This window comes from Lucilia sericata, unplaced genomic scaffold, assembly GCF_015586225.1.
Source record: "Lucilia sericata isolate MDLA Ls3-8-SP2 unplaced genomic scaffold, ASM1558622v1 Contig000555F_arrow, whole genome shotgun sequence".
Taxonomy (NCBI): Eukaryota; Metazoa; Arthropoda; class Insecta; order Diptera; family Calliphoridae; genus Lucilia; species Lucilia sericata.
The window spans coordinates 140,087-156,491 of record NW_023994565.1 but is presented as its reverse complement, the minus strand read 5'-3'; the positions used below and the strand labels follow the sequence as shown (position 1 = coordinate 156,491).

The window sequence follows — 16,405 nt, the reverse complement described above, 5'->3', positions numbered from 1 at the left end:
TGACAAGCTGTCATATTCAGAAATTATTCGATTTCAGTTTGTTTTGAGTTTAACAACGGTTACACATATTGGTTTTAAATATTATAATTTGTTTTGGAATTTAATTATCAGTGAAACGTTAAAGTGAAAAGGTTAGAAATTGTAATAAAATTCGTGTTTATTACAATTTTATTTGGATTAATCTTTGAAAAATGATTTTGTTTTGTTAAAATGATTAGTACCTTGTAGACAACAAGCCATCACTTAGTTGTTAATAAATATATAGTTTATTTATTGTAAATTTTATTTTTAGTTTTATTTTATTTTTTTGTTTTTTGTTATTATTGAGTGAGAAATGTAACGTGAAAATCACACAAACAAAATACAAACAAATCTTTTACTCTCTGTCTATACAAAAAATATAAAGTTCAACCAGAAGTTTGAAGTTTTTTCAAGTGGCCACTGCTTTGCCAAGTTTAGTTAGATTTCAACGTATTCGCTAGACGGTTGCGGTAGTCAAGCAGATATTCTGCTTAAGAATTTTACACAAAAATAAATTCTAAAAAAAATCGAGCGCTAAAATAAAAACGTATACAAGAAAGATAAAAAAGAAAAATAAAAAGATTTTAATGGAAAAATAAGCAACTAAATAATGAAGAAGTGAAATAATAAAAAAGTGCTTTGTAAACATAAAGAGATATATAATTAAATCATTTTTAAAATTTGTAAAATTAAGAAATAATGGTCAGTTGTTAAGTGCAAAAAAGAAATCATAAAACTTTTATTATAAAAAGATAAATAATTAAAAGAATAAATATAAAAGAGTTATCATATGGATCTTAAGTTATCACAACCTGTGTTTTACAACAACAAAAAGAGTTTATAAAGACTACAGATTAGACTAGAATATAGACTAGACTATAGACCAGACTATAGATTGGACTAAAGAATAGACTATAGATTAGAGTAGAGACTAGACTATTGACTAGACTATAGACAAGACTATAGACCAGACTATAGATTAGACTAAAGACAAGACTATAGACTGGACTAGAAACTAGACTATAGACTAGACTATAGACTTGTAGACGAGAATAAAATCTAGACTGTAGTCCAGACTGTAAAATATGGACTAGAATATACTTAGTCCAAACTATGGTCTACACTATAATCCAGACAACGGACTAGACTTTAGTCCCTACTATGGACTAGACTATAGTACAGACTGTGGATAGTCCAGACTGTGGATTATACTATAGTCTAGACTATAATCCTGAGTATGGACTAGACTATAGACCGGACTGTGCACTAGACTATAGACCAGACTGTGCGCTAGACTGTAGATAATGGTCTAAACTATAGTCCAGAGTACGGTCTAGACTTCAGAGTATGGAATAGACTATAGTCAACAGTATCGACTAAAATATAGTCCAGAGTATGGACTACATTATAGTCTAAAATATTGACTAGAATAGACTCCAGACTATGGACTAGGCTAGAGTCCAGACTACGGACTAGACTAGAGTCCAGACTATGGACTAGACTATAGTCCAGACTATTGACTGGACTATAGTCCTGACTATGAACTAGACTATAGTCCAGACTGTGGATTATACTATAGTCCAGAGTATGTACTATACTATATTCCAGATAATGGACTATACTATATTCCAGAGTATGGACTAGACTATTGTCCAGAGTATGGACTAGATTGTAGTCCAGACTATAGACTAGACTATAGTCCAAACTAGACTATCTGCTAGATTGTTCAGACTGTACTATGATCCATACTATAGACTACACTATGGACCAAGATAGGTTTCCTTAAAAAATTGTGAATATTTAATTTCAAATTTTGCCCAAATTAAATTCTATTCTTTTTCAGGAAATTTTCAAATATTAATAAATGATTAATAAATTCTCTATAAACGATTAAGTTAAAAAAACACCAAAAACAACTTCAGCATGAGTAACAAATTGTTATCGCCAGCACTTGCTTTCAATAGCCAATATCATCAATTCATTTAAAAGTTATTGCCTTTGCAACAATTCAAAGAAATACCACAAAATAAATTAAAATTAAAAAATTATCTTATTAATTAAATTATAAGCAAAATAAAAAATCCAATTTAAATTAACAAAAAAATGAGTGTTGCAGTCTATGAAAATGAAACCGAAACTTGGCAAAATTTCGATGATAAACTTAAAAATCTACAGCCCCAAGAACAGGAAGCGGTTAAAAAATTTTGGAGGTAAATTAAATACAGATTAGAAAGACCAAAAAAAATATCTATTTTTAAAAAAATAATATTGATATAGTTGTTGTTTTAAAGTATATATAAGATTTATTTATTTATACCTGTTGGAAACAGGCTTTTAAATTTGCTATAATATTTTTATCATCTTTATGTTATTTTAATTTTTGTTGAAATTCTTCTTCAGTTTAATTTGCGACAAATAATATTTTAACAAGTTTGTCGGCGAAATTACTTTGATAGTTTATTTTTTTATGTTAATATTTATGTATAAATAAAAATGTCTCTGTTTTTTTCTGGTTTTTACAATGTTTATTTTTTACAGCATTAAAAAAGAACAAATATGTTCTAAATGTTGTTAAAAAAAAATTGGAAAAAAATAATACGAAAACATATGTGATGAAGTTGTAAAAGAATTTACACTTTGTGAAAAAACCCATAAACAGAATTTGAATAATAAACAAAAGATGAGGTAAAAGTGTTAATAAACTACACTACAGACTAGACTATAGACTAGACTATAGACTAGACTATAGACTAGACTATAGACTAGACTATAGACTAGACTATAGAATAGACTATAGACTAGACTATAGACTAGACTATAGACTAGACTATAGACTAGACTATAGACTAGACTAGACTAGACTAGACTAGACTATAGACTAGACTATAGACTAGACTATAGACTAGACTATAGACTAGACTATAGACTAGACTATAGACTAGACTATAGACTAGACTATAGACTAGACTATAGACTAGACTATAGACTAGACTATAGACTAGACTATAGACTAGACTATAGACTAGACTATAGACTAGACTATAGACTAGACTATAGACTAGACTATAGACTAGACTATAGACTAGACTATAGACTAGACTATAGACTAGACTATAGAGAGACTATAGACTAGACTATAGACTAGACTATAGACTAGACTATAGACTAGACTATAGACTAGACTATAGACTAGACTATAGACTAGACTAGACTATAGACTAGACTATAGACTAGACTAGACTATAGACTAGACTATAGACTAGACTATAGACTAGACTATAGACTAGACTATAGACTAGACTATAGACGATTATAGACTAGTATACTAGACTATAGACTAGACTATAGACTAGACTATAGACTAGACTATAGACTAGACTATAGACTATAGACTAGACTATAGACTAGACTATAGACTAGACTATAGACTAGACTATAGACTAGACTATAGACTAGACTATAGACTAGACTATAGACTAGACTATAGACTAGACTATAGACTAGACTATAGACTAGACTATAGACTAGACTATAGACTAGACTATAGACTAGACTATAGACTAGACTATAGACTAGACTATAGACGACTATAGACTAGACTATAGACTAGACTATAGACTAGACTATAGACTAGACTATAGACTAGACTATAGACTAGACTATAGACTAGACTATAGACTAGACTATAGACTAGACTATAGACTAGACTATAGACTAGACTATAGACTAGACTATAGACTAGACTATAGACTAGACTATAGACTAGACTATAGACTAGACTATAGACTAGACTATAGACTAGACTATAGACTAGACTATAGACTAGACTATAGACTAGACTATAGACTAGACTATAGACTAGACTATAGACTAGACTATAGACTAGACTATAGACTAGACTATAGACTAGACTATAGACTAGACTATAGACTAGACTATAGACTAGACTATAGACTAGACTATAGACTAGACTATAGACTAGACTATAGACTAGACTATAGACTAGACTATAGACTAGACTATAGACTAGACTATAGACTAGACTATAGACTAGACTATAGACTAGACTATAGACTAGACTATAGACTAGACTATAGACTAGACTATAGACTAGACTATAGACTAGACTATAGACTAGACTATAGACTAGACTATAGACTAGACTATAGACTAGACTATAGACTAGACTATAGACTAGACTATAGACTAGACTATAGACTAGACTATAGACTAGACTATAGACTAGACTATAGACTAGACTATAGACTAGACTATAGACTAGACTATAGACTAGACTATAGACTAGACTATAGACTAGACTATAGACTAGACTATAGACTAGACTATAGACTAGACTATAGACTAGACTATAGACTAGACTATAGACTAGACTATAGACTAGACTATAGACTAGACTTAGACTAGACTATAGACTAGACTATAGACTAGACTATAGACTAGACTATAGACTAGACTATAGACTAGACTATAGACTAGACTATAGACTAGACTATAGACTAGACTATAGACTAGACTATAGACTAGACTATAGACTAGACTATAGACTAGACTATAGACTAGACTATAGACTAGACTATAGACTAGACTATAGACTAGACTATAGACTAGACTATAGACTAGACTTTAGACTAGACTATAGACTAGACTATAGACTAGACTATAGACTAGACTTTAGACTAGACTATAGACTAGACTATAGACTAGACTATGGACTAGACTATAGACTAGACTTTAGACTAGACTATAGACTAGACTATAGACTAGACTATAGACTAGACTATAGACTAGACTATAGACTAGACTATAGACTAGACTATAGACTAGACTATAGACTAGACTATAGACTAGACTATAGACTAGACTATAGACTAGACTATAGACTAGACTATAGACTAGACTATAGACTAGACTATAGACTAGACTATAGACTAGACTATAGACTAGACTATAGACTAGACTATAGACTAGACTATAGACTAGACTATAGACTAGACTATAGACTAGACTATAGACTAGACTATAGACTAGACATAGACTAGACTATAGACTAGACTATAGACTAGACTATAGACTAGACTTAGACTAGACTATAGACTAGACTATAGACTAGACTATGACTAGACTATAGACTAGACTTAGACTAGACTATAGACTAGACTATAGACTAGACTATAGACTAGACTATAGACTAGACTATAGACTAGACTATAGACTAGACTATAGACTAGACTATAGACTAGACTATAGACTAGACTATAGACTAGACTATAGACTAGACTATAGACTAGACTATAGACTAGACTATAGACTAGACTATAGACTAGACTATAGACTAGACTATAGACTAGACTATAGACTAGACTATAGACTAGACTATAGACTAGACTATAGACTAGACTATAGACTAGACTATAGACTAGACTATAGACTAGACTATAGACTAGACTATAGACTAGACTATAGACTAGACTTTAGACTAGACTATAGACTAGACTATAGACTAGACTATAGACTAGACTTTAGACTAGACTATAGACTAGACTATAGACTAGACCATGGACTAGACTATAGACTAGACTTTAGACTAGACTATAGACTAGACTATAGACTAGACTATAGACTAGACTATAGACTAGACTATAGACTAGACTATAGACTAGACTATAGACTAGACTATAGACTAGACTATAGACTAGACTATAGACTAGACTATAGACTAGACTATAGACTAGACTATAGACTAGACTATAGACTAGACTATAGACTAGACTATAGACTAGACTATAGACTAGACTATAGACTAGACTATAGACTAGACTATAGACTAGACTATAGACTAGACTATAGACTAGACTATAGACTAGACTATAGACTAGACTATAGACTAGACTATAGACTAGACTATAGACTAGACTATAGACTAGACTATAGACTAGATATAGACTAGACTATAGACTAGACTATAGACTAGACTATAGACTAGACTATAGACTAGACTATAGACTAGACTATAGACTAGACTATAGACTAGACTATAGACTAGACTTTAGACTAGACTATAGACTAGACTATAGACTAGACTATGGACTAGACTATAGACTAGACTTTAGACTAGACTATAGACTAGACTATAGACTAGACTATAGACTAGACTATAGACTAGACTATAGACTAGACTATAGACTAGACTATAGACTAGACTATAGACTAGACTATAGACTAGACTATAGACTAGACTATAGACTAGACTATAGACTAGACTATAGACTAGACTATAGACTAGACTATAGACTAGACTATAGACTAGACTATAGACTAGACTATAGACTAGACTATAGACTAGACTATAGACTAGACTATAGACTAGACTATAGACTAGACTATAGACTAGACTATAGACTAGACTATAGACTAGACTATAGACTAGACTATAGACTAGACTATAGACTAGACTATAGACTAGACTATAGACTAGACTATAGACTAGACTATAGACTAGACTATAGACTAGACTATAGACTAGACTATAGACTAGACTATAGACTAGACTATAGACTAGACTATAGACTAGACTATAGACTAGACTATAGACTAGACTATAGACTAGACTATAGACTAGACTATAGACTAGACTATAGACTAGACTATAGACTAGACTATAGACTAGACTATAGACTAGACTATAGACTAGACTATAGACTAGACTATAGACTAGACTATAGACTAGACTATAGACTAGACTATAGACTAGACTATAGACTAGACTATAGACTAGACTATAGACTAGACTATAGACTAGACTATAGACTAGACTATAGACTAGACTATAGACTAGACTATAGACTAGACTATAGACTAGACTATAGACTAGACTATAGACTAGATAGAAGATATAGACTAGACTATAGACTAGACTATAGACTAGACTATAGACTAGACTATAGACTAGACTATAGACTAGACTATAGACTAGACTATAGACTAGACTATAGACTAGACTATAGACTAGACTATAGACTAGACTATAGAGAGACTATAGACTAGACTATAGACTAGACTATAGACTAGACTATAGATAGACTATAGACTGAATATAGACTGACTAGAGAAGCTAGACTATAGACTAGACTATAGACTAGACTATAGGACTAAGACTATAGACTAGGACTAGTAGACTAGACTATAGACTAGACTAGCATAGACTAGACTATAGACTAGACTATAGACTAGACTATAGACTAGACTATAGACTAGACTAGACTATAGACTAGACTATAGACTAGACTATAGACTAGACTTTAGACTAGACTATACACTAGACTTTAGACTAGACTATAGACTAGATAAAAAACTTATTTTTATTTAAATATATATTTGTATATATTTTTGAGAAAAAACACTTGTTGTCTTTTGATCAAAAAACCAATAATAATCAGCATGCCAGCTAAAATAAGCATAATTTGTTCTTAAGAAAAAATACATTCCAGCCAAATTTAAAATAAACAACAAATCCCCCAATTTTACACAAAGATTGTGTGAGTTTTTGCCCCTCTATAAACATAAAAACAGAACCAACAAAATAAAATCTTTAAATCTGTCAAAGTTTTACATGGATATTAAATAAATGTAACAGGCAACACACATCAAAGTAAAATGTTGCAACATAAATTAAAAATTTTATGACACACATTTATATATCGAAAATATTCCCTTTTATTTGAAACATTTGGTGGCTTTTAGCACGAGTCAATCGTATTTCATTTTAGATCAAGCAAATAAAGAAAGAAAACATTCCTCTAATAATAAATATTTAGAAGTTTCTTTTCATTTTGGTTTTGAATTGATATTTATTTTGAAATTTCCCCCTTCACTTTTCCAGCAAACATATGAGATTAAGTGGGCGCCACCGAGTTGTTTATATACGATAAAAGTGTGAAGTGCGAAGTGATCGAGTAGAAACTATTGTGAGTGAATGTGAAGTGAGTGCATGATCATAAGCCCCCGTTGAAACTATAGATGCAGTTGTTTTTGTTGACTGGACAGGAAAAGAATGCTAAAGTGTTAATTTGAGCAGGAAATAAATAAACAATAATTTTGAAAATTCTTTTTCTATATGGGAGTTTCTTTGTAAACAACTATCGTGTTTCGTAATTATTTAATTTGTTTTCGAAATACTTTAAAATTTGAAAATTGTTGTTTGAAAAGTAGACAAAGTGTTGAGTTTGTTTTTAAAAAGGGTTTTCATGTTGTCGTGATTGTTTGTCTGTTTGTTTTAATGTTGTCTACAGAAGAAGTCATTATGATTAATTATAATTTTAAATCTATGTTTTGTTAAGATTATTTTTATTCCTTGAGTGTTTTAAAATTTTAATTGATAGATGGCGTGTAATTTACTTTTTTCGAGTTAGACACATGTTGATGTAGCGTGTGTGTGGAAATAGAAATGCTAATAAGATATTGGATATATAATCGATGTAATCATCGGGCACTTAGTATGTCTTGATTTTTATTAAGATAAATGATAATTGTGTTCCACAAACTACAGACTAGACCAAAGACTAGACAATGAACTAGATTATAGACTAAACTATAGACTAGACTATAGACTAGACTATAGACTAGATTATAGACTAGACTATAGACTGAACTATAGACTAGACTATAGACTAGGTTATAGACAAGACTATAGACTAAACTATAGACTTGATTATAGACTAGACTATAGACTAGACTATAGACTAGACTATAGACTAGACTATAGACTAGACTATAGACTAGACTATAGACTACACTATAGACTAGACTATAGACTAGACTATAGACTAGACTATAGACTAGACTATAGACTAGACTATAGACTAGACTATAGACTAGACTATAGACTAGACTATAGACTAGACTATAGACTAGACTATAGACTAGACTATAGACTAGACTATAGACTAGACTATTGACTAGACTATTGACTAGACTATTGACTAGACTATAGACTAGACTATTGACTAGACTATTGACTAGACTATAGACTAGACTATAGAAAGTTCAGAAATGTGTTACCTCTTGATCCGCTTTTCAGTTCTTTATAAAGTAATTGAAAACCTATTTTAAATTCTCTGGTTTTTAATTATCCCATTGCATTTCTAAAAAACGCTCTACATTTTCCAAAACCATATTCCCCATTATTAAAAACAATTATAAACTAAGAAAAATATTACAAAATATTTTCTTTTTTTACACTTGACTGATTTCTTTAGGCCCGGAAAAACTATGTTTTTATTTAGTTAGTGACTGAAACAGATGACTACCACAAAAAACAGCAAAATGTGGTCTATAATTTCCTTAGCAATGTTTTTGTTTTTTTAGACATGTCAGTTTAGACAAACGTAAATCACTCATCAAGAGTTTGCATATGGACAAAGAAAAAGATTTAGAGAAATCTTTTAAACTAAAAACTAAAAGAAATTGGAACATCTATTAAGAGCTAAGGCCTGTTTTTTTTCAACAACAGCAAAAGGGAAGGTATGCCAGTTCCCTGTTTGTTTTCATTTTCCCAATCATGTGTAACCAATTGCTGTGCTTTAGTTCCTTTATGCTTCTTATTAATTTATCTTTTCCCAGTTGTGCTATTGTGAAGTCATAAATTATGTTTCGTCTATAACCATTGCAGTACCATGTCATTTATTATGTTTTTATTTTGTGAAATAAATTTGGATAAAATCGTTTGTATTTCATATTTCTGTACTTATGTGGTGAATGATAAATGTTATGTTTTTGAGATTTTGCCATTAAACCATGAAAAATTATAGTCAGCATTTGTATTCAAGCAAATAAAGAAAAAGGCAAGAAAAAAAATGCCACCAACGAGAACGGACTGACAATTTTTTTCGTGTTAATTAATATGTAATGAAGATTTTATTTAAGAATCTTCTTTGACTTCAGTAAAATCTAGAGCATAGTCTGGATTAATGACTTGATTTTAGTACAGACTAGAGACTGGACTATAGATAAGACTGTAGAAAAGACTAAAGACTATACTATAGGTAAGGCTATAGACTAGACTATAGAATAGGCTATAGACTAGTCTATAGATTAGACTTTAGACTATAGACTAAACATTAGACTAGACTATACACTATATAAAGTCATAGACTGGACTATACATTAGACTAGACTATACACCAGATTATAGACTTGATTATATTCTAGATTATAGATCCAACTACTGTTCAGACTATATTTTAGATCAGTGGCGAGACTATAGTCGACTATATTCCAAACCATATATTAAACTATTCACTAGACTGTAGTCCGTACAATTGATCGGACTATAGTATAGGCCATAGACTGGACTATATTTCAGACTACAGACTGGAAAATCATGTAGACTATATACTATATAACAGCCCAAACATTATAGTAGGCTATAGTCCAGACTATAAAATAGAATATAATCCAGACTATAGAATAGACCATAGTCCAGACTATAGAATAGACCATAGTCCAGACTATAGAATAGACTATAGTCCAGACTATAGAATGGAATATAATCCAGACTATAGAATAGATTATAGTCCAGACTACTGATTTTACTATAGACCAGGTTATAGAATAGACTATAGTCCAGACTATAGAATAGATTATAGTCCAGACTTTAGAATAAACTATAGTCCAGACTATAGAATAGACTATAGGCCAGACTATAGAATAGACGATAGTCCAGACTATAGAATAGACTATAGTCCAGACTGTAGTCCAGACTATAGAATAGACTATAGTCCAGACTATAGTACAGACTATAGGATAGACTATAGTCCAGACTATATAATAGACTATAGTCCAGACTATATAATGGACTATAGTGCAGATTATATAAAATACTATAGTCCAGAATATAGAATAGACTATAGTCCAGACTATACAATAGAGTATAGTCCAGACTATACAATAGACTATATCATGGACTATAGAATAGACTATATTGTGGCCTATAGAATAGACTATAGTCTGGACTATAGAATAGACTATAGTCTGGACTATAGAATATACTATAGTCTGGACTATAGAATAGACCATAGTCTGGACTGTAAAATAGACTATAGTCTGGACTATAGAATAGACTATAGTCTGGACTATAGAATAGATTATAGTCTGGACTATAGAATAGACTATAGTCTGGACTATAGAATAGATTATAGTCTGGACTATAGAATAGACTATAGTCTGGACTGTAGAATAGACTATACTCTGGACTGTAGAATAGACTATACTCTGGACTATAGAATAGACTATATTCTGGACTATAGAATAGACTATAGTCTGGACTATAAAAGATTCTATAGTCTAGACTACAAACTATAGATAGGGCTATAGTCAAGACTATTGACTAGGCTATAGTCCCTACAATTGATCAGATTATAGTGCAAGCCATAGTCAAGACTAGACTGTAGTTCAGATATTGACTAACCTATATTATTTATTTTCTTACTTGTTATGTCCCGTTCAAAAGATTAGATCTTATTTACTGTAATTTTTATCTATAACACCTAAATGTATGTTACAAAACCTAATACATACGTGATGTTTAAAGTATGCAATATCAATTGCAATTGCAAATATCAGTTGTATTTTGAAGATTTAAGTAGCTAGTTGTATAAATTTGAAGCTGGTGGACTTTTCCTTTAAATTATTTTAAATTATAACTTCTGGATTGAATACTTTATTAACCTTTTTCCATCTCTTTCTTTTCAGGTCTTTAGTATTACGCTCACAAAGAGCCTTTTCGGAAAGCAATGGTAAGTTATTTAGCCCCCACAATGACTTATATTTTGTACATTTAAATGACCACATTTTTCTTACTGTCCCTCATTAAGCATTTAAAACATTTGTTTATTTTTATTGTAATATTTATAATAAATTAAATAAATAATTAACCATATCGTTTGGTAATCTTCCTAATAATAAGTGTGTTAAGTGGGTAGTTGTTTCTTTAAAATGACCCTGGCCCTGAGATTTTATTATTAAAGTTTTTTTTTTTTGAAATTCATTCATTTAAAAGTTAATAAATCATAATAAATTCAATAAAAAATATAATTAATTTAAACTGTATTTTTATAGTTATAATTTAAATTCCAATACAAGTTATTTAAACTAAAAGAAAACAGTGGCACGTTTGAAATGAAATACACGTATGAACATGGTACAAACATTTACAGCCATGGGCGTTTTTCAACAAATATGTAAACAATAGGTTAACTAAACTACTTCGTTTGTAGAAGAAAAGTTAGTTGGTGTTCAAATGAAATACATGACTTGCTGCCTCACACCCATTCATCATATGAAAACAGCCCATCACTGTTATAAGTTTGATGTTAATGTTATTTGTAATTATGTGGGTGTTCATTAAAAAATGTAGTTGTAGTCTCTTTTCTTTACGTTACGTTTCTTTCAGCTTAGTTTGGTTTTTGTCTATTTGGACAGGTTTATTGCTTGAGCTCAGTCAGGTCGACATTCATTCATCGATTTTACTGGACACCAAACAAACAGTCATCAGTTGGCCAACAACTTTTTCTTGGACTTATATGTTTTTTGTTGTTGTTTTTAAACAAGAAAATATACAACTTGTAGTAGTTGTAATTTTTTTTTAAACATTTTTAGTTGATTTTATTTATATGGTCTACAAGTATTTAAAACAAGAGAAATTCGTAATAGTTTGTTTTTATGGTAAAATTCATTAATGAAATGAAAAGTGAAAGAAAAATATTTATTATTATTATTAAATGAATGAATAAGAAAATGAAACTTTAATTGGAAAATTATGATATCAAGGTTGCATTCCAGTGTAAAACATGTAACTATAGTCCAGACCGTAGTCCTTACTATTGCTCAGTCTACAGATTATACTATGCGCCAGCCTATAGAGTGTTATATAATCCAGAGTTTAAACTAGGTTATAGTTCAACCTATAGATCAAATTATTGTCGAGACTGTAGACTAGACTGCAGTCCAGACTATAGACTAAACTCCAGACTATAGACAGGACTATAGAATAGACTACAGTCCAGACTGTAGACTAGACTGCAGTCCAGACTATGGACTAGACTATAGACCAGACTATAGACTAGACTATAGTCCATACTATAGACTAGACTGTAGACTGTACTACAGTCCAGACTATGGACTAGACTATAGACCAGACTATAGAATAGATTATATTCCAGACTATAGACTATGCTATAGATAAGACTGTAGATTATACTACAGTCCAGACTAGAGACTACATTGTAGACTTGACTATAATCTAGATTATAGTCCAGACTATAGACAAGATTATAGTAGAGACTATAGACTAGGCTATAGTAGAGAATATAGACTAGACTAGACTATAGTATAGACTATATACTAGACTATAGTATAGACTATAGACTAGACTATGGACTAGCCTATAGACTATACTACAGTCCAAACTATGGACTAGACTGTAGCCCAGACTATGGACTAGACTATAATCTAGACTATATACTAAACTATAGTTCAGACTATAGACCTTACTATAGTCCAGACTTTAGACTAGACTATAGTCCAGACTATAAACTAGATTATAGTAAATACTACTGTCCAGACTATAGACTAGACCATAGTCCAAACTATAGACTATTCTATATTCCACACTGTAGACTAGACTATAGTTTGGACTAAAGTCCAGACTATAGACTAGACTATTGTCCAGACTATAGTCCAGACTATAGTCCAGACTATAGACTAGACTATACTCCAAACTTTAGACTAGTCTATAGTCCAGACTATACACTAGACTATAGTCCAAACCCTAGACTAGACTATAGTCCAAGCTATAGACTAAACTATAGGCTAGCCTATAGGCCAGACTATAGACTAGATTATAGTCCAAACTATAGACTAGATTATAGTCCAAACTGTAGACTAGACTACAGTCCAAACTATAGACTAGACTATAGACTATCTATAGTCTAGTCTATAGTCCAGACTATAAACTAGACTATAGTCCAGACTATAGACTATACTATAACCCAGACTACAGAATTGGCTATAGTCCAGACTACAGACTTGACTATAGTCGAGACTACAGACTTGACTTTAGTCCAGACTGTAGACTAGACTATAGTCTAGACTGTAGACTAGACTATAGTCCAAAATATAGACTAGAGTCCAGACTGTGAACTAGACTATAGTTCATACTATAGACTAGACTATAGTCCAGACTAGAATTTAGTCTAGATTATTGTCCGTAGACTAGACTATAGATCACACTGTAAACTATATTCCTAGACTGTAGAATGGTCCAGATTATACACTTGTTCAAACTAAAGATTAGACAACAGGCGAGACTAAAGATAGTCTAGACTACAGACTATGATCCAGACTAACCACTAAACGGTTGGGAACGTAAAAGAAATGTCTTTTACATCTTTACCTTAATTCACTTGACATTTAAGTGTTGGCAAATAAATCAATTCCCTCAAAAACGCAAATCTTCAAACAAGCAATAAATCATGTTCGAAAAACTAAACCGATAATATCTGCCAAAAATCAAGTGTTGTTAATCAGCTATAAGTCGTTAAAGACAACGAACAGCAAAAAACTGAAATGATCCGGTATTTTAACATATAAATTCAAACACAAAACTGTCTACTTGAGAGATTAAAGCGAAAATTAGAAATGTTTTTTAAAAAAAAGTACAAAAAACTTGTGAACAAATAATATAAATCAATATTAAATAACAGATTTAAGCGTTTTTAATAAAACCGCCCACTCGACAACACCCATATCCGTTCAATTATCTATAAAAATAATCATTAAATTTGTTGTCGCTTCAAATTGACTTGTTTTTGTCTTTCTTGCTCTAAGACTACAAGTTGTGTTTTTTATCGAAGTAAAATTACGGTTAATTAAAAAAGTTTAAAAAAGCTGAATTACTTATTTAAAGTTGTTTTAAACGCCCAAAAATTATAAAATTTACCACAAAGTTGTAAAACTCAATGAAAAGTCTTGTTGAAATTGTCAAAAAAAGCTGAACTTGAGTGGGCTGGGGTTTTAATACAAATTGCTGCTGGCAAAATTACAATAAAAATTGTCCGTTAGAAAATGAAGCAACCAATGGAATTTTTAAAATTGAAATAGAGGAAAAACTGAGTACATTAGGGGTATTCATAGTATGGGGAAAAATTCAATTTTAAAATCAAGTTTTCGAAGGAAAAGTGAGACGTTCAGTAACCAAGATTACAGTTTACCCCCACAACATAAATATGACTTTTTTGTGGAAATCTGTGAACATCCCTAATGTTGCTTAACTAGACGTTTTGTCTTTTTCATCAGTTTATACTCAAATTTCTTTATAATTTCTTCATAAAGTACGTTTAATTGAATTAATTTCTAAAACTATTAAGCAATTCCTCTTGTTCAAATTGTTAATTGTGACAATTGAGTTTTATTTTTTCGATTTTTTTCCAAATAATTTTTGCAATTTATAGAAAAAAAGTCATAAATAAAATCTATACTGACAATGTGGGTGTCAACTAAACTCGTTTCATATAAAAAATAGAACTCTGGTTATTCTTAGACTTCAAAAACCAAACTAAACTAACTGTCAGTAGCTGTCTAACTGACTGTCGCTGACTGTCTGTCTGTCCGTCTGTCTGCTTATCTTGGCAATAATGTGGGAGTGTTGCAAATAACAACGTGTTACATTTGACCTACTTTTTGCAAAGTTAAAAGCAATATCATTTACTTTTTCATTTTAACAGAAATCATAAATTACAAAAAAAAAGGAGAAAAAAATTGTAGGATTTTTTTCTTTTGCCAGAATTTAAAATTTGACAAACATTTAATATAAAATATATTATATCTGTACTTGTTAGTAATTTAGTAGTATAGAGAAAAAAACTGAAATTTCCTCTTTTGTCTGTGTTTAAACAAATTTGTAATTATTAATTCATTTATGTCCATCATAATTTAATCACTTTTTTTTTTTGGGTTCGTAATATAAAACATGTACCAAATTAAGCCAACAACTTATTACTAAATTATATACATATTTTAAATGAAAACGGTAGTTGTGGAGAATATCATTTATGTTGGATAACAACGGACTGTGAGTAGCCCTACTATGGGAAGAGAGTAAACTAGACTATATTTCTATAGTTCAGACCATAGTCCAGACTATAGTTCAGACTATAGTCCAGATTATAGTTCAGACTATAGTCCAGACTATAGTGAAGACCATAGTTCAGACTATAGTCCAGACTATCGTTGAGACTATAGTCCAGACTATAGTTCAGACTATAGTCCAGACTATAGTTCAGACTATAGTCCAGACTATAGTTCAGAC

The 16,405-nt window shown here is 30.9% G+C and overlaps 1 protein-coding gene across 1 annotated transcript in view; it reads left to right on the top strand.

The window, feature by feature from the left end:
- The first annotated feature begins 462 nt into the window (after nt 1-462).
- The window catches only part of LOC119606139 (KN motif and ankyrin repeat domain-containing protein 1), a 59,234-nt gene continuing 43,291 nt past the window's right edge, over nt 463-16,405 (top strand). The window contains 3 exon segments of the mRNA XM_037959537.1: nt 463-723; nt 1,865-2,231; nt 11,791-11,834. Coding sequence (XP_037815465.1) covers nt 2,125-2,231; nt 11,791-11,834 — 151 coding nt within the window. The 5' untranslated portion in view covers nt 463-723; nt 1,865-2,124.